Raw genomic sequence first — 23,729 nt, 5'->3', positions numbered from 1 at the left:
GACAGAAAAATGGGCAAGGCAAAAGGCCAGGGAGAAAAACCCCGAGCAAAGCACCACGACAGGAAATTTTTCCACGTCCTGTGGTAGATCTTGGCGGACGTTGGTTTCCTAACCTGTCTCATAGTGGCAATGACCTCTTGAGATAATCCTGAAGACGCTAGATCTAGGACTCAATGGCCACAGTGTCAGGTTGAGGGCCGCAGAATTCAAATGGAAAAACGGCCCTTGAGACAGCAAGTCTGGTCGGACTGGTAGTGCCCACGTTTGGCCTACCGTGAGATGCCACAGATCTGGGTACCACGACCTCCTCGGCCAGTCTGGAGTGACGAGGATGGCGCGGCGGCAGTCGGCCCTGATCGTGCGTAACACTCTGGGCAACAGTGCCAGCGGAGGAAACACATAAGGGAGTTGAAACTGCGACCAATTCCGAACTAAGGCGTCTGCCGCCATAGCTCTGTGATCGTGAGAGCGTGCCATGAATGCCATGACCTTGTTGTTGTGCCGGGACGCCATTAGGTCGACGTCCGGCCTCCCTCAGCGGCAACAGATCTCCTGAAACACGCCCGGGTGAAGAGACCATTCCCCTGCGTCCATGCCCTGGCGACTGAGAAAGTCTGCTTCCCAGTTTTCGACGCCCGGGATGTGAACTGCGGAGATGGTGGAGGCCGTGGCTTCCACCCACATCAAAATCCGCCGGACTTCCTGGAAGGCTTGCCGACTGCGTGTTCCGCCTTGGTGGTTGATGTAAGCCACCACTGTGGAGTTGTCCGACTGAATTCGGATCTGCTTGCCTTCCAGCCACTGCTGGAACACTTTTTAGGGCAAGATACACTGCCCTGATCTTCAGAACATTGATCTGAAGCGAGGACTCTTGCTGAGTCCACGTACCCTGAGCCCTGTGGTGGAGAAAGACTGCTCCCCACCCTGACAGACTCGCGTCCGTCGTGACCACCTCCCAGGATGGGGGTAGGAAGGATTTCCCATGCGATAATGATGTGGGAAGAAAGCCACCCCCTAAGGGAAGCTTTGGTTGCCTGAGAGAGGGAGACGTTCCTGTCGAGGGACGTCGGTTTCCTGTCCTATTTGCGTAGGATGTCCCAATGAAGAGGACGCAGGTGAAACTGCGCGAAAGGAACTGCCTCCATTGCTGCCACCATCTTCCCCAGGAAGTGCATGAGGCCCTTCAAGGGGTGTGCTTGACCTTGAAGGAGAGATTGCACCCCTTTCTGTAGTGAACGCTTGTTGATCAGCGGAAGCTTCACTATCGCCGATAGGGTATGAAACTCCATGCCAAGATATGTCAGCGATTGGGCTGGTGTCAGATTTGACTTTGGAAAATTGATGATCCACCCGAAACTCTGGAGAGCCCCCAGAGAAGCGTCGGGGCTGTGTTGGCATGCCTCTTGAGAGGGTGCCTTGATCAGCAGATCGTCCAAGTAAGGGATCACCGAGTGACCCTGAGAGTGGAGGACCGCAACTACTGTAGCCCTGACCTTGGTGAAAACCCGTGGGGCTGTAGCCAGGCCGAACTGCAGATGATTTAAAATTACACTCCTGCACAAATGTGGCTAGCACCACAGATGCTGCATACCCCCCGCATAAAGCGGTTGTGAGGCCACCAGGGTCCCTGCCTGGGTCTGTCAGAATTTGTCCCCCTCTGCAGCATTCAAGGAGCTGACAGGAATGGCTGCCGGCTTCTGAGGAGAGGACAGTGAGGGGGGTGGAGTATGCAAAGCATGCTCCAGCCCTCAGTGCTGCTCATCCTGTGCAGCGTCCCGCCCTTCCCCTGCTTGTCAGGGCTGTGGGCGGGAGGAAGAAAGACTAGGCCGCAAAAGCCGGGGACTCGAGTAATAAACGCGGCCGCCGTAAAAGCGCGGCCGCGCGGAAGTCCCCGGCGCACTACAAGTCCCAGCCGCGCCTCAGTGTCAAAACATGGCGGCGGCGGTCAGCGCGGTAGTCTCCCTACATAAACACACTCAGCGATGCTGAGTGTGTAATGGCACGGCTGCCGGCGTCCTGAGAGAGGAGGAAGCCGTGGGCGTGACCCTTAGAAAGTGCGGGAACTGGTGCCTCACAGTGCAGTGAGGGGAGTGGAGTATGCAAAGCATGCTCCAGCCCTCACTGCAGCTCGTCTGTAAAGCGTCCCGCCCTTCCCCTGCCTGTCAGGGCTGTGGGCGGGAGGAGGAAACACTAGGCCGTACAAGCCGGGGACTCAAGTAATGAGCGCGGCTGCCATAAAAGCGCGGCCGCGCGGAAGTCCCCGGCGCACTACAAGTCCCAGCCGCGCCTCAGTGTTAAAAACATGGCGGCGGCGGTAGTACGGTAGTCCCCCTACATAAACACACTCAGCGACGCTGAGTGTGTAATGGCACATTAACCCGGTCAGCGCCGCGGTCCCCGGTGCACTAGCACACCCAGCAATGCTGGAGTGTTGCTGTGCGCGGTCCCCACAGGGACACAGAGTACCTTCAAGTAGCAGGGCCATGTCCCTGAACGATACCCGGCTCCTATCCAGCAGAGTCTTAGGAGCTGTGGATGGAGCACGGTCTCAGTGCCTGGAGACCGGTAAGATCCCACTTCACCCAGAGCCCTGAGGGGGATGGGGAAGGAAAACAGCATGTGGGCTCCAGCCTCCGTACCCGCAATGGATACCTCAACCTTACAACACCGCCGACAAGAGTGGGGTGAGAAGGGAGCATGCTGGGGGCCCTATATGGGCCCACTTTTCTTCCATCCGACATGGTCAGCAGCTGCTGCTGACCAATCTGTGGAGCTGTGCGTGCGTGTCTGACCTCCTTCGCACAAAGCAAAAAACTGAGGAGCCCGTGGGAGCACGGGGGGTGTATAGGCAGAAGGGGAGGGGCTTAACACTTTTAAGTGTAATACTTTGTGCGGCCTCCGGAGGCATAGCCTATACACCCAATTGTCTGGGTCTCCCAATAGAGCGACAAAGAAAGCATTGCGATGTTTCTCTCGCCCGATAGACTTAAATGGGTGCGAGTGGAACAAAATCGCATTCCACCCGCCGCATTTTGCGACTGTTTTCTCAGTCCAGTTAGGGCTGAGAAAATAATTGCTCATGGGAGCGATCCCATAGAGTAATATTGCTCCGAGTGGAATGCGATTTTTTACCGCATTCCAGTCGCTCCATATTTCTCGCCGTGTGTGCTGACCATGAAGCAGATCTGCTACAAGATATTAGGGTGTATAAAAAGAGAGATTACATCCCGGGATCCCAACGTATTGTTTCCCCTCTATAAATCACTTGTAAGGCCACATCTGGAATATGGGATCCAGTATTGGGATCCACATTTTAAAAAGGACATACAGAAGTTAGAACCAGTTCAAAGGCAGGTAACTAGACTACTACAAGGAATGGAAGGCCTCCCGTACGATGAGAGGTTGAAAAGGTTAGATATGTTTAGTTTAGAAAAAAAGACATCTCAGAGGAGATCTCATTTATATATATAAATACATGTGTGGTCAATATAAAGGACTGGCACATGACTTATTTCTTCCAAAGACAATACGAAGGACCAGGGGACATACACTGCGAGGGGAAGAAAGGCAACTCTGGCAGCTAAATAAGAAAAGGTTCTTTACAGTTAGAGCAGTCAGACTGTGGAATGCCCTACCACAAGAGGTAGTAATTGCAGATACTATAACCACTTTTAAAAAAGGGCTGGATGATTTCCTCAGTACACACAACATGTTTGGTTTTAAGTGACTTAGGGACAAAATGTAGAATTGGTGGAGGAAGGTTGAACTAGATGGACCTAGGTCTTTTTTCAACCTATGTAACTATGTAACAATTTGACCAATTAGCAGAAATTTTTCTTGTTAAAAAAGTGTGTCTCATAGTATACAGCATTGCTGCCATTACGCAGAAAAGAAAAGCAAGGTCAATACTCAGCCTACAAATACTGCTACTCCGACAGTGTTGACACCCTTGAAATTGTTCCAGAAAATGAAGTATTTCTCCCATAAAATGATTGTAAATACACATTTTGTTATACACAAAAAAAGCAAATTGGACATAATTTCACACAAACCTCAAAAATTGTCAGGCAAACTTGTTGGCACCTTTCAAAAATTGGGGGTAAACAACTTTGTTCTGCTTGTTCAACCTCACATGTGGCAAGTAACAGGTGTGGGCAATGTGAAAATCACACCTAAAACCAGATAAAAAGGGGAGAGATGACTCAGTATTTGTATTGTGTCTGTGTGTACCACACTGAGCATGGAGAACAGAAAGTTCTGTTGAGAGAAAGAAGGCACTGTTCAAATATGAGAAATCTGGAGCAGTTTGCCATAGAAGAGTGGGCCACAATTCCAGTTGAGAGATGTAGATTGTTGTTATAGGAAGTGACTGATTGTAGTTATTTATTCCAAACAGTATGCATCTAAATATTAAGATGAAGGTGTCAACAATTTTGTCCAGCCCATTTTTGGGGTTCTGTGTTAAATTTTGCCCAGTTTGCCTTTTTCCCCTCATTTTTTTGTGTTGTTCCAATACACACAAAGGAAATAAAACATGTGTATAGCTAAATGTGTGTAACTGCAATAAATCTTTTTTTGGGAGAAATACTTCATTTTCTGGAACAATTTCAAGGGTGCCAAAACTTTCAGCCACGACTGTAAATGGTGTACCCCAATGTTCAGTGCTAGATGTGCTACTATGAAATGTATTTATTAAATGATGAAGAATACGGGATTAATTGTGTAATTTCTATTTCTGGAAATGACACCGAACTATGCAGTATAGTGTAGTCTATGGAAGATGTCCGTAAGTACCAGGCTGTCTTGTTGAATCTGAATTTGGGGTTTGGGTTTGGGTATCCAACTGGCAGATGGAAGTCCAATGTGCAGAAAATTTTAAGTTATGCGATGGTGTTAATATTATGCAGGCTTCATATTTCTAAGGGGAGTAAATCTGGGAGAGTCACTTGTAGCGAAGGACATGAGTTTACTTGCAGAACACATGCTAAATAACAGCATGCAAATGTCAATCAGTGGCTTCTAAGGTCAGTAGGATATTGTTATGTATTAAAATAGGTATGAAATCACGGGACAGGAACTTTTTTGCAAATTATTAGTGTAACTTCATCTGGAATATGCAGTTCAGTTCTGGGCACTACTTTATGGTAAGTATGCCCTGAAGTTAGAAAAACTACAAAGAAGACAATACTGGTAAGGGGCAAGAAGGATCTTAGTCATCTCTTCTCAACACTAAATATATATAATTATTTTGGTCTCTTCTCAGAACTATGGAAAGACATGATTAACTTGTAGAAGTAAATAAATGCCCCGTACAAAAAGTATGGTCCAACGGTATTTCATGTAAGACCCCCTCAAAAGACAGGAAGCATTCCCTCTGTCTGAAGAAAGAGACATAAGAACTATTATTCTGTGGAATGGTCTTAATTTAGCACGTGGTCACAGCAGGAACCATCAATGGATAAAAAAATGGATTAGATGCTTTTATTTTTGCTTTAGCAGAAAGAAATTATGTAAATGAGTAAAGTTCTTTTCTGAATGTTAGTCCAGTGGATCCACAATTGGGATCAGTAGGAAAATATCAGCTTTTTTTGTGGCAGACACGATCATGCATTGTAGATGTACATATACCTCGTCAAACAGGTCCAGTAGCAGGAAGAATAGCGGCAGCTCACTCTGGGGTACATGCAGCTTTTATTCTGTAAATACAGATCACATCAGGTGGGGGAGAGGGGAGTGCGGGTGCGGCAGGCAGACGACAGCCGTTTTGCGCTGTAACAAGCGCTTTGATGAGTATATAAACGCTGCATGTACCCCAGAGTGAGCTGCTGCTATTCTTCCTGCTACTGGACCTGCTTGAAGTTTTGATCGCGCTCTGAGCTAAGCACCACCTGAGATGGCATAGAAGACCTTGCACAGCTGATTGCCGAAATCTGTGAGTACAGCTCCACTACACATCTTTGTGCTGCAGTACCCAACTTTCTATATACTTTTGCTTATATACCTCTTCATTTTACCCTTTCCCATCCCTCAGTTGAATGTGATAGACATGTCTTTTCTCAACCATATAAAATATGAAAGTCTAATAAGCAAAAAGCTGGGTATTGCTAAAAGGTGCAGTATACTGTATATAAGAAATTAGACTCACCACATAAGTTCTGCCCCATCTTAACATGTACATATCCACCTATGCCCCAAGATTTACCCCAAGAATTCTTCACTATCCAGTAAGGAGTGTCACCTGCAAACAGATTTAAAAAAAAAAAAAAAAAATCAAGTTATAAAAAGAAATAGCAAAAAAAACCAAACAAGCAAACAAAACAACAGCTCTTTGCAAGGGTTTTATCAAGTGTTAAAAATGACTTGTAAGGGGGATAGGAAGGTGAATGGAGTGTGGATGTGGTTCATGAACACGCAAGTGAGCAACTCATGGTGACGATGAGTAAGGTGCACGTCACTTTCTGGATACTGAAAAAGATTGTATAAAAGCTAAATAAAAAATCTGGTTGTAAAGGATTAAATTCAATGTGACTAAGCAGCCTATAAATGTAAGGATTGGATCTTCCATTTTAACAGGAGGATGGTCTAGTGTTACTGCGCCTACTCTGATAACAATAACTGGGTTGCCTTTTTTTGTTACAATATTCCCGAATTTTAAGTGTAAGCTCATAAGACTCATGCCCTGTGGGAAAGAAAGCCATGCAAATGTGTGAGGATCTGAAGATAGATGGCGAATCTTGCAAATCATGATGTCACGCCCACAGTGTTGTGATAACATGTCAGTTGGGACCACTAATCTGGGAAAACAAAACACCCCATCAACTAGTCAAAACGTTAATTTGCATAAGGACTGTAAAAAAAACTTTTCTTTTTAAAGCTCTGTTAATACGCCAAACACTATAAAGGGTTTGTTAGGCAGTGTATTTATAAAAGGAATAGACAAATGCAGGTGGTTTGGAGGATACGGGGGACCTGTCAGCTTCCCTTTAAAATGGTAATTTCAAAACAGCATATTTGACCACTATGAAATATAGCAAGGAAATATACAATCCACTGAAAGATGTCCTGTCAGTGCTCCGGATAGTAACTTCTTCCAGTTAACCCCTAGGGTCACTTAGATATTTCCTTATTTTTGAAAGAAAGAAGGGAATTTTGTTTACTTACCGTAAATTCCTTTTCTTCTAGCTCCAATTGGGAGACCCAGACAATTGGGTGTATAGGCTATGCCTCCGGAGGCCGCACAAAGTATTACACTAAAAGTGTAAAGCCCCTCCCCTTCTGCCTATACACCCCCCGTGCTCCCACGGGCTCCTCAGTTTTGGTGCAAAAGCAAGAAGGAGGAAAAAATTATAAACTGGTTTAAAGTAAATTCAATCCGAAGGAATATCGGAGAACTGAAACCATTCAACATGAACAACATGTGTACACAAAAAAACAGGGGCGGGTGCTGGGTCTCCCAATTGGAGCTAGAAGAAAAGGAATTTACGGTAAGTAAACAAAATTCCCTTCTTCTTTGTCGCTCCATTGGGAGACCCAGACAATTGGGACGTCCAAAAGCAGTCCCTGGGTGGGTAAAATAATACCTCGTAATAGAGCCGTAAAACGGCCCCTTCCTACAGGTGGGCAACCGCCGCCTGAAGGACTCGTCTACCTAGGCTGGCATCCGCCGAAGCATAGGTATGCACCTGATAGTGTTTCGTGAAAGTGTGCAGGCTCGACCAGGTAGCCGCCTGACACACCTGCTGAGCCGTAGCCTGGTGCCTCAAAGCCCAGGACGCACCCACGGCTCTGGTAGAATGGGCCTTCAGCCCTGAGGGAACCGGAAGCCCAGCAGAACGGTAAGCTTCGAGAATTGGTTCCTTGATCCACCGAGCCAGGGTTGATTTGGAAGCCTGTGACCCTTTACGCTGGCCAGCGACAAGGACAAAGAGTGCATCCGAGCGGCGCAGGGGCGCCGTACGAGAAATGTAGAGTCTGAGTGCTCTCACCAGATCTAACAAGTGCAAATCCTTTTCACATTGGTGAACTGGATGAGGACAAAAAGAGGGTAAGGAGATATCCTGATTGAGATGAAAGGGGGATACCACCTTAGGGAGAAATTCCGGAACCGGACGCAGAACCACCTTGTCCTGGTGAAACACCAGGAAAGGGGCTTTGCACGACAACGCTGCTAGCTCAGACACTCTCCGAAGTGAAGTGACTGCTACTAGGAAAACCACTTTCTGCGAAAGGCGTGAGAGAGAAATATCTCTCATTGGCTCGAATGGTGGTTTCTGAAGAACCATCAGCACCCTGTTCAGATCCCAGGGTTCTAACGGACGCTTGTAAGGAGGGACGATGTGACAAACCCCCTGCAGGAACGTGCGTACCTGTGGAAGTCTGGCTAGGCGCTTCTGGAAAAACACAGAGAGCGCTGAGACTTGTCCCTTAAGGGAGCCGAGCGACAAACCCTTTTCCAGTCCAGATTGAAGGAAGGACAGAAAAGTGGGCAAGGCAAATGGCCAGGGAGAAAAACCCTGAGCAGAGCACCACGACAGGAAAATTTTCCACGTCCTGTGGTAGATCTTGGCGGACGTTGGTTTCCTAGCCTGTCTCATAGTGGCAATGACCTCTTGAGATAATCCTGAAGACGCTAGGATCCAGGACTCAATGGCCACACAGTCAGGTTGAGGGCCGCAGAATTCAGATGGAAAAACGGCCCTTGAGACAGCAAGTCTGGTCGGTCTGGTAGTGCCCACGGTTGGCCGACCGTGAGATGCCACAGATCCGGGTACCACGACCTCCTCGGCCAGTCTGGAGCGACGAGGATGACGCGGCGGCAGTCGGCCCTGATCTTGCGTAACACTCTGGGCAACAGTGCCAGCGGAGGAAACACATAAGGGAGCTGAAACTGCGACCAATCCTGAACTAAGGCGTCTGCCGCCATAGCTCTGGGATCTTGATACCGTGCCATGAACGTCGGTACCTTGTTGTTGTGCCGGGACGCCATTAGGTCGACGTCCGGCATGCCCCAACGGCAACATATCTCCTGAAACACGTCCGGGTGAAGGGACCATTCCCCTGCGTCCATGCCCTGGCGACTGAGAAAGTCTGCTTCCCAGTTTTCCACGCCCGGGATGTGAACTGCGGATATGGTGGAGGCTGTGGCTTCCACCCACAGTAGAATCCGCCGGACTTCCTGGAAGGCTTGCCGACTGCGTGTCCCGCCTTGGTGGTTGATGTATGCCACCGCTGTGGAGTTGTCCGACTGAATTCGGATCTGCTTGCCTTCCAGCCACTGCTGGAACGCTTTTATGGCCAGATACACTGCCCTGATCTCCAGAACATTGATCTGAAGCAAGGACTCTTGCTGAGTCCACGTACCCTGAGCCCTGTGGTGGAGAAAAACTGCTCCCCACCCTGACAGACTCGCGTCCGTCGTGACCACCGCCCAGGATGGGGGTAGGAAGGATTTCCCCTTCGATAATGAAGTGGGAAGAAGCCACCACCGAAGGGAAGCTTTGGTTGCCTGAGAGAGGGAGACGTTCCTGTCGAGGGACGTCGGTTTCCTGTCCCATTTGCGTAGGATGTCCCATTGAAGAGGACGCAGGTGAAACTGCGCGAAAGGGACTGCCTCCATTGCTGCCACCATCTTCCCCAGGAAGTGCATGAGGCGCCTCAAGGGGTGTGACTGACCTTGAAGGAGAGATTGCACCCCCGTCTGTAGTGAACGCTGCTTGTTCAGCGGAAGCTTCACTATCGCTGAGAGGGTATGAAACTCCATGCCAAGATATGTCAGCGATTGGGCCGGTGTCAGATTTGACTTTGGAAAATTGATGATCCACCCGAAACTCTGGAGAGTCTCCAGAGTAGCGTCGAGGCTGTGCTGGCATGCCTCTTGGGAGGGAGCCTTGACCAGCAGATCGTCTAAGTAAGGGATCACCGAGTGACCCTGGCAGTGGAGGACCGCGACTACTGTAGCCATGACCTTGGTTAAAACCCGGGGGGCTGTCGCCAGGCCGAACGGCAGTGCCACGAACTGGAGGTGTTCGTCTCCTATGGCGAAGCGCAGGAAGCGCTGATGCTCTGGAGCAATCGGAACGTGAAGATAAGCATCTTTGATATCGATTGATGCAAGGAAGTCTCCTTGGGACATTGAGGCGATGACGGAGCGGAGGGATTCCATCCGGAACCGCCTGGTCTTTACGTGCTTGTTGAGCAGTTTTAGGTCCAGGACAGGACGGAAAGACCCGTCCTTCTTTGGAACCACAAACAGGTTGGAGTAAAAACCGTGACCCTGTTGCTGAAGAGGAACAGGGATCACCACTCCTTCTACCTTCAGAGTGTCCAACGCCTGCAGAAGAGCATCGGCTCGCTCGGGAGGCGGAGATGTTCTGAAGAATCGAGTCGGAGGACGAGAGCTGAACTCTATCCTGTAACCGTGAGACAGAATGTCTCTCACCCATCGGTCTTTTACCTGTGGCAGCCAGGTGTCGCAGAAGAGGGAGAGCCTGCCACCGACCGAGGATGCGGTGTGAGGCGGCCGTAAGTCATGAGGAAGCCGCCTTGGTAGCGGCACCTCCGGCGGTCTTTTTAGGGCGTGATTTAGACCGCCATGAATCGGAGTTCCTCTGATCCTTCTGAGGCCTTTTGGACGAGGAGAATTGGGCTCTGCCCGCACCCCGAAAGGACCGAAACCTCGACTGTCCCCTCCTCTGTTGGGGTAATTTTGGTTTGGCCTGGGGTAAGGATGTTTCCTTTCCCTTGGATTGTTTTATGATTTCATCCAATCTCTCACCAAACAAACGGTCGCCAGAAAATGGCAAACCGATTAAGCACTTTTTGGCAATCGAATCTGCCTTCCATTCCCGTAGCCACAAGGCCCTGCGTAATGTCACCGAATTGTCGGCTGCAACCGCCGTACGGCTCGCAGAGTCCAGGATAGCATTAATAGCGTAGGACGCAAATGCCGACGTTTGAGAGGCTATGGAAGCCACTTGCTGCGCAGACGTACGTGTGAGTGCGTCAATTTGGGCTTGACCCGCTGAGATAGCTTGGAGTGCCCATACTGCTGCGAATGCTGGAGCGAAAGACGCGCCGATAGCCTCATAGATGGATTTCAACCAGAGCTCCATCTGTCTGGCAGTGGCATCCTTGAGTGAAGCCCCATCTTCAACTGCAACTATGGATCTAGCCGCCAGTCTGGAGATTGGAGGATCCACCTTGGGACACTGAGTCCAGCCCTTGACCACGTCAGGGGGGAAGGGATAACGTGTATCCTTAAGGCGCTTGGAAAAACGCTTATCTGGACAAACTCGGTGTTTCTGGACTGCCTCTCTGAAGTCGGAGTGATCCAGAAACATACTCGCTGTACGCTTGGGGAACCTGAAACGGAACTTCTCCTGCTGAGAAGCTGACTCCTCTGCTGGAGGAGCTGAGGGAGAAATATCCAACATCTTATTTATGGACGCAATAAGATCATTCACTATGGCGTCCCCATCAGGAGTATCAAGGTTGAGAGCGGCCTCAGGATCAGAATCCTGATCAGCTACCTCCGCTTCATCATACAGAGAGTCATCTCTCTGAGACCCTGAACAATGTGATGAGGTCGAGGGGATTTCCAAGCGAGCTCGCTTAGGCGGTCTGGGACTGCGGTCCGTGTCAGAGACCTCACCCTGGGATCTATGAGACACCCCGGGGGGACATTGTTGTTCCAACTGAGGGGAACTAGGGGGCAGTGATTCCACAGTGCCCATGGTCTGAGATACCGGTCTGGACTGCAAAGCTTCTAGTATTTTAGCCATAGTCTCAGAAAGTCTGTCAGTAAAAACTGCAAACTCCGTCCCTGTCACCTGGACAGTGTTAGCTGGTTGTTCCCCCTGGGCCCCCCTTAGCAGAGGCTCCGGCTGAGTAAGTGCCACAGGGGCCGAGCAGTGCATACAATGAGGGTCAGTGGAACCTGCCGGTAGCGAGGTTGTACATGCGGCGCAGGCAGCATAGTAAGCCTGTGTTTTGGCACCCCTGCTTCTTGTGGGCGCCATATTGTTGTCTCCTTTGAGCAACACAACAGGGTATATAGCCAGAAATCAACTGTGCACCATACAGTGTAAAGTATAGCCTGTAAACATATAAACTATAATCACACTTCTGAACAAGTGGGGCCAGCACCTCAGGTGCTGCTTTCCGCCCGCTTAAAGCGGTTGTGTGGCCACCAGAATCCCTGCCTGGGTCCCCCAGAGTTTGTCTCCCCTCTGCAGCGTCCTAGGAGCTGACAGGAATGGCTGCCGGCGTCCTGAGGAGAGGAGGGAGCCGTGGGCGTGACCCAGAAAGTGCAGGAGCTGGTGCCTCACTGTGCACAGTGAGGGGGGTGGAGTATGCAAAGCATGCTCCAGCCCTCAGTGCTGCCGTGCTGTACAGCGTCCCGCCCTTCCCCTGACTGGCAGGGCTGGGGGCGGGAAGAAACAGAGACTAGGCCCAAAAGCCGGGGACTCGAGTTATAAGCGCGGCCGCCGTATAAGCGCGGCCGGCGCAGAGTCCCCGGCGCACTAACAGTCCCAGCCGCGCCTCAGTAAAAACAATGGCAGCGGCGGTCAGCGCGGTAGTCCCCATACACAAACACACTCAGCGACGCTGCAGTGTATAATGGCACAAACGCGGTCAGCGCCGCGGTCCCCGGTGCACTAGCACACCCAGCAATGCTGGAGTGTTGCTGTGCGCGGTCCCCACGGGGACACAGAGTACCTTAAAGTAGCAGGGCCATGTCCCTGAACGATACCCGGCTCCTATCCAGCAGGCTCCTCAGGAGTTGTGGATGAAGCACGGTCTTAGAGCCTGGAGACCGATAGGATCCCACTTCACCCAGAGCCCTAAGGGGGATGGGGAAGGAAAACAGCATGTGGGCTCCAGCCTCCGTACCCGCAATGGATACCTCAACCTTAACAACACCGCCGACAAGAGTGGGGTGAGAAGGGAGCATGCTGGGGGCCCTATATGGGCCCACTTTTCTTCCATCCGACATAGTCAGCAGCTGCTGCTGACTAATCTGTGGAGCTGTGCGTGCATGTCTGCCTCCTTCGCACAAAGCAAAAAAACTGAGGAGCCCGTGGGAGCACGGGGGGTGTATAGGCAGAAGGGGAGGGGCTTTACACTTTTAGTGTAATACTTTGTGCGGCCTCCGGAGGCATAGCCTATACACCCAATTGTCTGGGTCTCCCAATGGAGCGACAAAGAAAGCATTTTTTTTCAATGAAGCGAACATTAAATTAAACAGAAATACACTCTATACATTGTTAAAGTGGTAAATGACTATTCTAGCTTCAAACGTCTGTTTTTTAATGCAATATCTACTGTATAGAGGCCCATTTCCAACAACCACCACTCCAGTGTTCTAATGGTACATTGTGTTTGCTAACAGTGTTAGAAGGCAAACAGATGTTTAGAAATCCCTTGAAAACACTTGTGCAAGTATGTTAGCACAGCTGAAAACAGTTTTGCTGATTAGAGAAGCTATAAAACTGACCTTCCTTTGATCTAATTGAGAATCTGGAGCATTACATTTGTTGGTTCCATTAAACTCTCAAAATTGCCAGAAAAGGAGAACTTTCATGTGAAACTCTACAGTCTATTCTTGTTCTTAGGAATGAAGGATATTCCATGCGAGAAATTGCCAAGAAACTGAAGATTTCCTACAACGGTGTGTACTACTCCCGTCAGAGGAGAGCACAAACAGGCTCTAACCAGAGTACAAAGAGAAGTGGGAGGCCCCGCTGCACAACTGACCAACAAGACAAGTATATTAGACTTTCTAGTTTGAGACATCGACGCCTCACAGGTCCTCAACTGGCACCTTCATTAAATAGTACCTGCAAAACGCCAGTGTCAACGTCTCCAGTAATGAGGCAACTCCAGGATACTGGCCTTCAGGGCAGAGCGACAAAGAAAAAGCCATATCTGAGACTAGCTAATAAAAGGAAAAGTTTAATATGGGCAAAAGAACACAGACATTGGACAGAGGAAGATTGAAAAAAGTGTTATGGACAGACGAATCGAAGTTTGAGGTGTTTGGATCACACAGAAGAACATTTGTGAGATGCAGAACAACTGAAAAGATACTGGAAGAGTGCCTGACGCCATCTGTCAAGCATGGTGGAAGTAATGTGATAGTCTGGGGTTGCTTTGGTGCTGGTAAAGTCGGAGATATGTACAAGGGAAAAGGGATTTTGAATAAGGAAGGCTATCACTCTATTTTGCAATGTCAAGCCATACCCTGTGGACAGCACTTGATTGGAGCCAATTTCATCCTACAACAGGACAATGATCCAAAGTACACCTCCAAATTATGCATAAACTACTTAGGGAAGAAGTATTCTATCTGTAATGGAGTGGCCAGCCCAGTCACCAGATCTCAACCTTATTGAGCTGTTGTGGGAGCAGCTTGACCGTATGGTACGCAAAAAGTACCCATCAAGCCAATCCAACTTGTGGGATGGGCTTCTGGAAGCATGAGGTTAAATATCTCCAGATAACCTCAGCAAATTAATAGCTAGAATGCCAAAGGTCTGCAAAGCTGGAATTGCTGCAAAGGAGCATTCTGTGACAAAAGCAAAGTTTGAAGGAAAAAATTCTTATTTCAAGTAAAAATCATTAGTTCTAACCTAGTCAATGTCTGGACTATATTTTCTATTTTGAACTGAAGACTGTATATATAATAAATAAATATATATACACACACACACACACACACACACACATATACATACATATACACACTGTATACACACACACACACACACATATACATACATATACACACTGTATACACACACACACGATATGCCTCTTCATAGGACTGGTAGTCAGTATCAGATTGGTGGGTAGAAGCCATCAACAGTCCTGGACAATCCCTTTAAACTAACAGTATACAGTATAGTAGTATTGGCATAACACCCAAAAGGAGACATTGCAGAGCTGAAATAGCACTGCCATCAGCACTAGAAAATTCTCCTGAGCGTAGAAGGTGATAATAAACTAGACGTGAGTCCATCTTACCCGATTTATCATAACCAACCACTAGGACAGCATGATTGGAGTGTCCGCTGGAACAGTGATGTTGAATTATACCACCAAGATAATCCTGCCAGCTCACTGCATTGACTATGACTGCCAAAGGGCCAACACTTAGCAAGAAGCTCATCATTTCCTCTTCATAATTACTGAAGAAAAATGTCAATGATTAGCAAAAAAGCAAATATATTTCTTTCAATGACAATATTAAGATATTCTAGATCTATGGCAAACACTGTAAATATCTACTATATCATGCAAAAACACTTCTAGTTATAAAGGCCCGACCTTTTGCAAAGCAATAAATATGCAGTGAAGACATGCTGGGAGTCGTAGTTTTGCACCAGCTAGAGTCATAATTTGGAAATTACCAATTTGCCTACTAGTACATTATACAGTCAGAGGCACTGGATAATATGAGATGTGAGCGACTCACATGTTACATGGACCATGGCTAGCATATACAGTAAAAGCATTAAGTAACTATTACAGGGGTGTTTCTAGAAGTAAACCGAATTTTCTGTTAGATGATAAAACAAAACAGAAAACTTTTTTTTTTAAAGAGTAAGGGGCACTTTGCACACTACGACATTGCACGTGCGATGTCGGAGGGGTCAAATCGAAAGTGACGCACATCCGGCATCACACTTGACATCGTAGTGTGTAAATCCTAGATGATACGATTAACGAGCGCAAAATCGTCGTAATCGTATCATCGGTGTAGTGTCTGGGAAATTGATAATTACGCTGCAGCGACAGGTACGATGTTGTTCCTCGTTCCTGCGGCAGCACACATCGCTGTGTATGAAGCCGCATGAGCGAGGAACATCGCCTTACCTGCGTCCCGGCTGCAATGAGAAGGAAGGAGGTGGGCGGGATGTTTACGTCCCGCTCCTCTCCGCCCCTCCGCTCCTATTGGTCACCTGCCGTGTGACGTCGCAGTGACGCCGCATGACCCGTCCCCTTAGGAAGGAGGCAGGTCGCCGGCCAGAGCGACGTCGCAGGGCGGGTGAGTGCATGTGAAGCTGCCGTAGTGATGTTTGCTACGGCAGCAATCACATGATATTGCAGCTGCGACGGGTGCGGGGACTATCGTGCTCGGCATCGCAAGCATCGGCTTGTGATGTCGTTGTGTGCAAAGTGCCTATAAGTGTTGTTTTAATTTTTTCCTACAATCAGTAGTACACATGTCTATATATTACGTACTTGTAATTTCTCCACATGGGTCATGTTCATTACTTCTCAGAAAGTTGAGAGTTAAAGGGGTGGTCTGTTTGAAAAACAATATTTTCCGGAATATTTAAAATATAAATATATATGATTTACTAATATACTGGCATTAAGAAATGACTCCCTAAACTTCAGATAACACAGCAAGTCCTGGGTCCCAGCAACACCACTTCAGGCTTAAGTTTAACAGCTTTCAATTATGGCATCTGATCACTACTGTGTATGAATGTGGCTGTCTGACCAGCTCTGATCACTGCTGTGTGTGAATGTGGCTGTCTGACCAGCTCTGATCACTGCTGTGTGTGAATGTGGCTGTCTGACCAGCTCGGATCACTGCGGTGTGTGAATGTGGCTGTCTGACCAGCTCGGATCACTGCTGTGTGTGAATGTGGCTGTCTGACCAGCTCTGATCACTGCTGTATGTGAATGTGGCTGTCTGACCAGCTCTGATCACTGCTGTATGTGAATGTGGCTGTCTGACCAGCTCAATTTTAAGTTGAGTCATAATACTTTTCTGTCACTGCACAGTCAGAGATGAGGGCTGGCCTAGCTTCCGAAATGAGCCAGTCAGCCATCCCCACTGAGGACTAGTCTTAATTTGACACAGAGGGGAAGACAACTCTGTGCTGTGTTGAACACAAGGCAAAAGTGGACCTGAACTAATATCTTCAGATTGGGGCATCTTCCTTAACCCCCTTTGCAACCATATAAAGTAAAAATGCATCATTTGGGCACAAAAGGTTCGTGAAGAAGGCTTAGCAGCTAGCACTTGCCTCTGATGGCAATATTTCAGTGGTTTGATATTGATGTATTGTGCAGTAACTCATCTTTCCCAGTTAACCCCCAAGATGAGATGTGAGGGGCCAATGAGTTACGACGCCAATCAGAAGCCTGCTAATGGCTCTCGGCACCACCAGCTTAGAACTCTTATGGTGATAGGTAAATTAAAAATATACAGCAATATTACACAAAAGGGCAGGTTAAAAAGGTACGTAATGCAAACTTTCAGTATATGTATCAAAGCTGACCAAAAGTGCACACTACCTCTGTGTACATAGCCTACATGTAAGTTAGGAGCTTTACTATTTTATAATATAATATGCCTATAGGCCACCATTGACAAGGAGGCCAAAAGTGTGACTTTTTGGGCTTTGTCAGGCTGGTATGCATTTGCATAGCATTTTTTACTCTATAGGAAATGCTCAGCAGATTGTGCTTTCCTATATAGAGACAAGCTGCAAAGAAAAGTAAACCATGCAGAATACATTTTTTTACTGAGTCCCAATGGTGGCACAATTCCTGGGCAGCTATCCTGACTGTGTCCACTGTTTGGCACATACGGTAGGTCATCTGTGTGTATGGGCCCGACAGTGAAAATATGCGCAATGTGCACTCAGCCTAAGGCCAACTTCACACGTTCAGTGTTTGGTCAGTATTGTACCTCAATATTTGTAAGCCAAAGCCAGGATTGGGTAAAAAATGCAGATGGGGTATGTGACAGGGAATGCGACAGAGCAGGCAGGGACAGCAGGCCGATGAACAATCCAACAAGTTTTATTGAGGCAGGGAGCATAGAATATCTACTATCAAAATGGATCGTTAAAGGTACCGTCACACTAAGCGACGCTCCAGCGATCCCACCAGCAACTTGACCTGGCAGGGATCACTGGAGCGTCACTACACGGGTTGCTGGTGAGCTGTCAAACAGGCAGATCTCACCAGCAACCAGTGACCAGCCCCCAGCGAGCAGCGACGCGTGGAAGCGATGCTGCGCTTGGTAACTAAGGTAAATATCGGGTAACCAACCCGATATTTACCTTGGTTACCAGCGCACACCGCTTAGCGCTGGCTCCCTGCACTCCTAGCCAGAGTACACATCGGGTTAATTACCCGATGTGTAGTCTGGCTATGTGTGCAGGGAGCCGGCACTGGCAGCGTGAGAGCGGCGGACGCTGGTAACAAAGGTAAATATCGGGTAACCAAGGAAAGGGCTTCTTGGTTACCTGATATTTACATTGGTTACCAGCATCCGCAGAAGCCGGCTCCCTGCTTCCTGCACATTCAGTTGTTGCTCTCTCGCTGTCACACACAGCGATATGTGCTTCACAGCAGGAGAGCAACAACTAAAAAATGGTCCACGACATTCAGCAACAACCAGCGACCTCACAGCAGGGGCCAGGTTGTTGCTGGATGTCACACACAGCAACATCGCTAGCAAGATCGCTGCTACATCACAAAAGTCGTGCCTCAGCAGCGATGTTGCTTAGTGAGACGTGGCCTTAAGAGTCCACAATGAGTCCACACAAAGGAAAGAGATCCGGGGGCACCACCCAGCAATCCAATTCCAAGGAAAATGCAACAAAAGTCCTTAGATGAGTTCCTTAAATCCATCAGCGTGGCAGAGACCACACAATCCCAAGTGCCAGCCATTCTTCACTGTTCAATAGTCCATACATAGGCACCAAGATCTAGCTTCAGCAACAGATCCCAGCCCTTCACCAGACACAGCATCAACTAACACAAAACATGTGGCTGATTCTTCCACCTCTCCTTAGAACCACCCCCTGGAGGATGGGAAAGGATTCACACCCACTTTTTGAGTATGTGACTGTATATGGAGAAGTTTCCAGAAACTACAGGCTTGTATTGGATGAGTCCCATGCAGAGAAGAACAAAGACACAGTCGCCCACTAGATGTTGACTGATTGCATTAAAGTCTAGACACATAGGCTAGGCAGGGACACGCTGGTACGATACTGCTGGAGGACTGATTACATTATGGTGCAGGCTGTGGGGGGGACAAACTGTTAAGGCCTCTTTACACACTGAAACTGAATAGGATAACTGAAGTGAGCACTAATATATATATATATATATATATGAGTGCAAGCCAAAAATACATACTATATATAAGAATAAGGCTGCACATCAAACTTAGATAATGGTATAATGCCTGAAGCATATGGAAAAATATTGGAATATACAATGAAAAATGCTACTTGCTAATTTGAACATGTGAATAATGAATTGCATACCTGCCATGAATATTAGGAAAAAGGAGATATTTAGCAATCGCATTGATCAATGTAACTGAGCCCCAAGGCCTCGTCAAGGCATATCTCTATATTGGGGTCCCTAGCTCTGTGACCCTAACTGTGTGTCATCTCATTGCAATTAAAAACTGCTATGGGTGGAGAGGGGTAACTAAGGACTTTCTTATATAGGAGATGGAAAAAACATGGCCGAAAGGGGCGGAGCTGTGTTCACATTCAGAAAAAAACTACATATAACTGAATAGGATAACTGAAGTGAGCACTAATATATATATATATATATATATATATATGAGTGCAAGCCAAAAATACATACTATATATAAGAATAAGGCTGCACATCAAACTTAGATAATGGTATAATGCCTGAAGCATATGGAAAAATATTGGAATATACAATGAAAAATGCTACTTGCTAATTTGAACATGTGAATAATGAATTGCATACCTGCCATGAATATTAGGAAAAAGGAGATATTTAGCAATCGCATTGATCAATGTAACTGAGCCCCAAGGCCTCGTCAAGGCATATCTCTATATTGGGGTCCCTAGCTCTGTGACCCTAACTGTGTGTCATCTCATTGCAATTAAAAACTGCTATGGGTGGAGAGGGGTAACTAAGGACTTTCTTATATAGGAGATGGAAAAAACATGGCCGAAAGGGGCGGAGCTGTGTTCACATTCAGAAAAAAACTACATATAACTGAATAGGATAACTGAAGTGAGCACTAATATATATATATATATATATGAGTGCAAGCCAAAAATACATACTATATATAAGAATAAGGCTGCACATCAAACTTAGATAATGGTATAATGCCTGAAGCATATGGAAAAATATTGGAATATACAATGAAAAATGCTACTTGCTAATTTGAACATGTGAATAATGAATTGCATACCTGCCATGAATATTAGGAAAAAGGAGATATTTAGCAATCGCATTGATCAATGTAACTGAGCCCCAAGGCCTCGTCAAGGCATATCTCTATATTGGGGTCCCTAGCTCTGTGACCCTAACTGTGTGTCATCTCATTGCAATTAAAAACTGCTATGGGTGGAGAGGGGTAACTAAGGACTTTCTTATATAGGAGATGGAAAAAACATGGCCGAAAGGGGCGGAGCTGTGTTCACATTCAGAAAAAAACTACATATAACTGAATAGGATAACTGAAGTGAGCACTAATATATATATATATATATGAGTGCAAGCCAAAAATACATACTATATATAAGAATAAGGCTGCACATCAAACTTAGATAATGGTATAATGCCTGAAGCATATGGAAAAATATTGGAATATACAATGAAAAATGCTACTTGCTAATTTGAACATGTGAATAATGAATTGCATACCTGCCATGAATATTAGGAAAAAGGAGATATTTAGCAATCGCATTGATCAATGTAACTGAGCCCCAAGGCCTCGTCAAGGCATATCTCTATATTGGGGTCCCTAGCTCTGTGACCCTAACTGTGTGTCATCTCATTGCAATTAAAAACTGCTATGGGTGGAGAGGGGTAACTAAGGACTTTCTTATATAGGAGATGGAAAAAACATATAGAGATATGCCTTGACGAGGCCTTGGGGCTCAGTTACATTGATCAATGCGATTGCTAAATATCTCCTTTTTCCTAATATTCATGGCAGGTATGCAATTCATTATTCACATGTTCAAATTAGCAAGTAGCATTTTTCATTGTATATTCCAATATTTTTCCATATGCTTCAGGCATTATACCATTATCTAAGTTTGATGTGCAGCCTTATTCTTATATATAGTATGTATTTTTGGCTTGCACTCATATATATATATATATATTAGTGCTCACTTCAGTTATCCTATTCAGTTATATGTAGTTTTTTTCTGAATGTGAACACAGCTCCGCCCCTTTCGGCCATGTTTTTTCCATCTCCTATATAAGAAAGTCCTTAGTTACCCCTCTCCACCCATAGCAGTTTTTAATTGCAATGAGATGACACACAGTTAGGGTCACAGAGCTAGGGACCCCAATATAGAGATATGCCTTGACGAGGCCTTGGGGCTCAGTTACATTGATCAATGCGATTGCTAAATATCTCCTTTTTCCTAATATTCATGGCAGGTATGCAATTCATTATTCACATGTTCAAATTAGCAAGTAGCATTTTTCATTGTATATTCCAATATTTTTCCATATGCTTCAGGCATTATACCATTATCTAAGTTTGATGTGCAGCCTTATTCTTATATATAGTATGTATTTTTGGCTTGCACTCATATATATATATATATATATTAGTGCTCACTTCAGTTATCCTATTCAGTTATATGTAGTTTTTTTCTGAATGTGAACACAGCTCCGCCCCTTTCGGCCATGTTTTTTCCATCTCCTATATAAGAAAGTCCTTAGTTACCCCTCTCCACCCATAGCAGTTTTTAATTGCAATGAGATGACACACAGTTAGGGTCACAGAGCTAGGGACCCCAATATAGAGATATGCCTTGACGAGGCCTTGGGGCTCAGTTACATTGATCAATGCGATTGCTAAATATCTCCTTTTTCCTAATATTCATGGCAGGTATGCAATTCATTATTCACATGTTCAAATTAGCAAGTAGCATTTTTCATTGTATATTCCAATATTTTTCCATATGCTTCAGGCATTATACCATTATCTAAGTTTGATGTGCAGCCTTATTCTTATATATAGTATGTATTTTTGGCTTGCACTCATATATATATATATATATTAGTGCTCACTTCAGTTATCCTATTCAGTTATATGTAGTTTTTTTCTGAATGTGAACACAGCTCCGCCCCTTTCGGCCATGTTTTTTCCATCTCCTATATAAGAAAGTCCTTAGTTACCCCTCTCCACCCATAGCAGTTTTTAATTGCAATGAGATGACACACAGTTAGGGTCACAGAGCTAGGGACCCCAATATAGAGATATGCCTTGACGAGGCCTTGGGGCTCAGTTACATTGATCAATGCGATTGCTAAATATCTCCTTTTTCCTAATATTCATGGCAGGTATGCAATTCATTATTCACATGTTCAAATTAGCAAGTAGCATTTTTCATTGTATATTCCAATATTTTTCCATATGCTTCAGGCATTATACCATTATCTAAGTTTGATGTGCAGCCTTATTCTTATATATAGTATGTATTTTTGGCTTGCACTCATATATATATATATATATATATATATATATATATATTAGTGCTCACTTCAGTTATCCTATTCAGTTATATGTAGTTTTTTTCTGAATGTGAACACAGCTCCGCCCCTTTCGGCCATGTTTTTTCCATCTCCTATATAAGAAAGTCCTTAGTTACCCCTCTCCACCCATAGCAGTTTTTAATTGCAATGAGATGACACACAGTTAGGGTCACAGAGCTAGGGACCCCAATATAGAGATATGCCTTGACGAGGCCTTGGGGCTCAGTTACATTGATCAATGCGATTGCTAAATATCTCCCTTTTCCTAATATTCATGGCAGGTATGCAATTCATTATTCACATGTTCAAATTAGCAAGTAGCATTTTTCATTGTATATTCCAATATTTTTCCATATGCTTCAGGCATTATACCATTATCTAAGTTTGATGTGCAGCCTTATTCTTATATATAGTATGTATTTTTGGCTTGCACTCATATATATATATATATTAGTGCTCACTTCAGTTATCCTATTCAGTTATATGTAGTTTTTTTCTGAATGTGAACACAGCTCCGCCCCTTTCGGCCATGTTTTTTCCATCTCCTATATAAGAAAGTCCTTAGTTACCCCTCTCCACCCATAGCAGTTTTTAATTGCAATGAGATGACACACAGTTAGGGTCACAGAGCTAGGGACCCCAATATAGAGATATGCCTTGACGAGGCCTTGGGGCTCAGTTACATTGATCAATGCGATTGCTAAATATCTCCTTTTTCCTAATATTCATGGCAGGTATGCAATTCATTATTCACATGTTCAAATTAGCAAGTAGAATTTTTCATTGTATATTCCAATATTTTTCCATATGCTTCAGGCATTATACCATTATCTAAGTTTGATGTGCAGCCTTATTCTTATATATAGTATGTATTTTTGGCTTGCACTCATATATATATATATATATATATATATATATATTAGTGCTCACTTCAGTTATCCTATTCAGTTATATGTAGTTTTTTTCTGAATGTGAACACAGCTCCGCCCCTTTCGGCCATGTTTTTTCCATCTCCTATATAAGAAAGTCCTTAGTTACCCCTCTCCACCCATAGCAGTTTTTAATTGCAATGAGATGACACACAGTTAGGGTCACAGAGCTAGGGACCCCAATATAGAGATATGCCTTGACGAGGCCTTGGGGCTCAGTTACATTGATCAATGCGATTGCTAAATATCTCCTTTTTCCTAATAT

At 45.9% G+C, this 23,729-nt stretch overlaps 1 protein-coding gene across 3 annotated transcripts in view; it reads right to left on the bottom strand.

Moving 5' to 3' along the window:
• CTSO (cathepsin O) overlaps positions 1–23,729 on the bottom strand; it is a 121,698-nt gene that overhangs the window by 78,079 nt on the left and 19,890 nt on the right. For all 3 annotated transcript variants that reach the window (XR_012750431.1, XM_075335356.1, XM_075335344.1), the window contains exons 6-7: positions 15,025–15,188; positions 6,146–6,238 (exon numbers count right to left, since the gene is read on the bottom strand). Coding sequence is in view for 2 of the 3 variants with exons in the window: in XM_075335356.1 (XP_075191471.1) it covers positions 6,146–6,238; positions 15,025–15,188 (257 nt within the window). In the remaining variant the exon portion in view is untranslated. The remainder of the gene's footprint in view (positions 1–6,145; positions 6,239–15,024; positions 15,189–23,729) is intronic.

Source organism: Anomaloglossus baeobatrachus, chromosome 1, assembly GCF_048569485.1.
Source record: "Anomaloglossus baeobatrachus isolate aAnoBae1 chromosome 1, aAnoBae1.hap1, whole genome shotgun sequence".
NCBI lineage: Eukaryota > Metazoa > Chordata > Amphibia > Anura > Aromobatidae > Anomaloglossus > Anomaloglossus baeobatrachus.
This window is presented reverse-complemented; position numbering and strand designations above follow the sequence as displayed.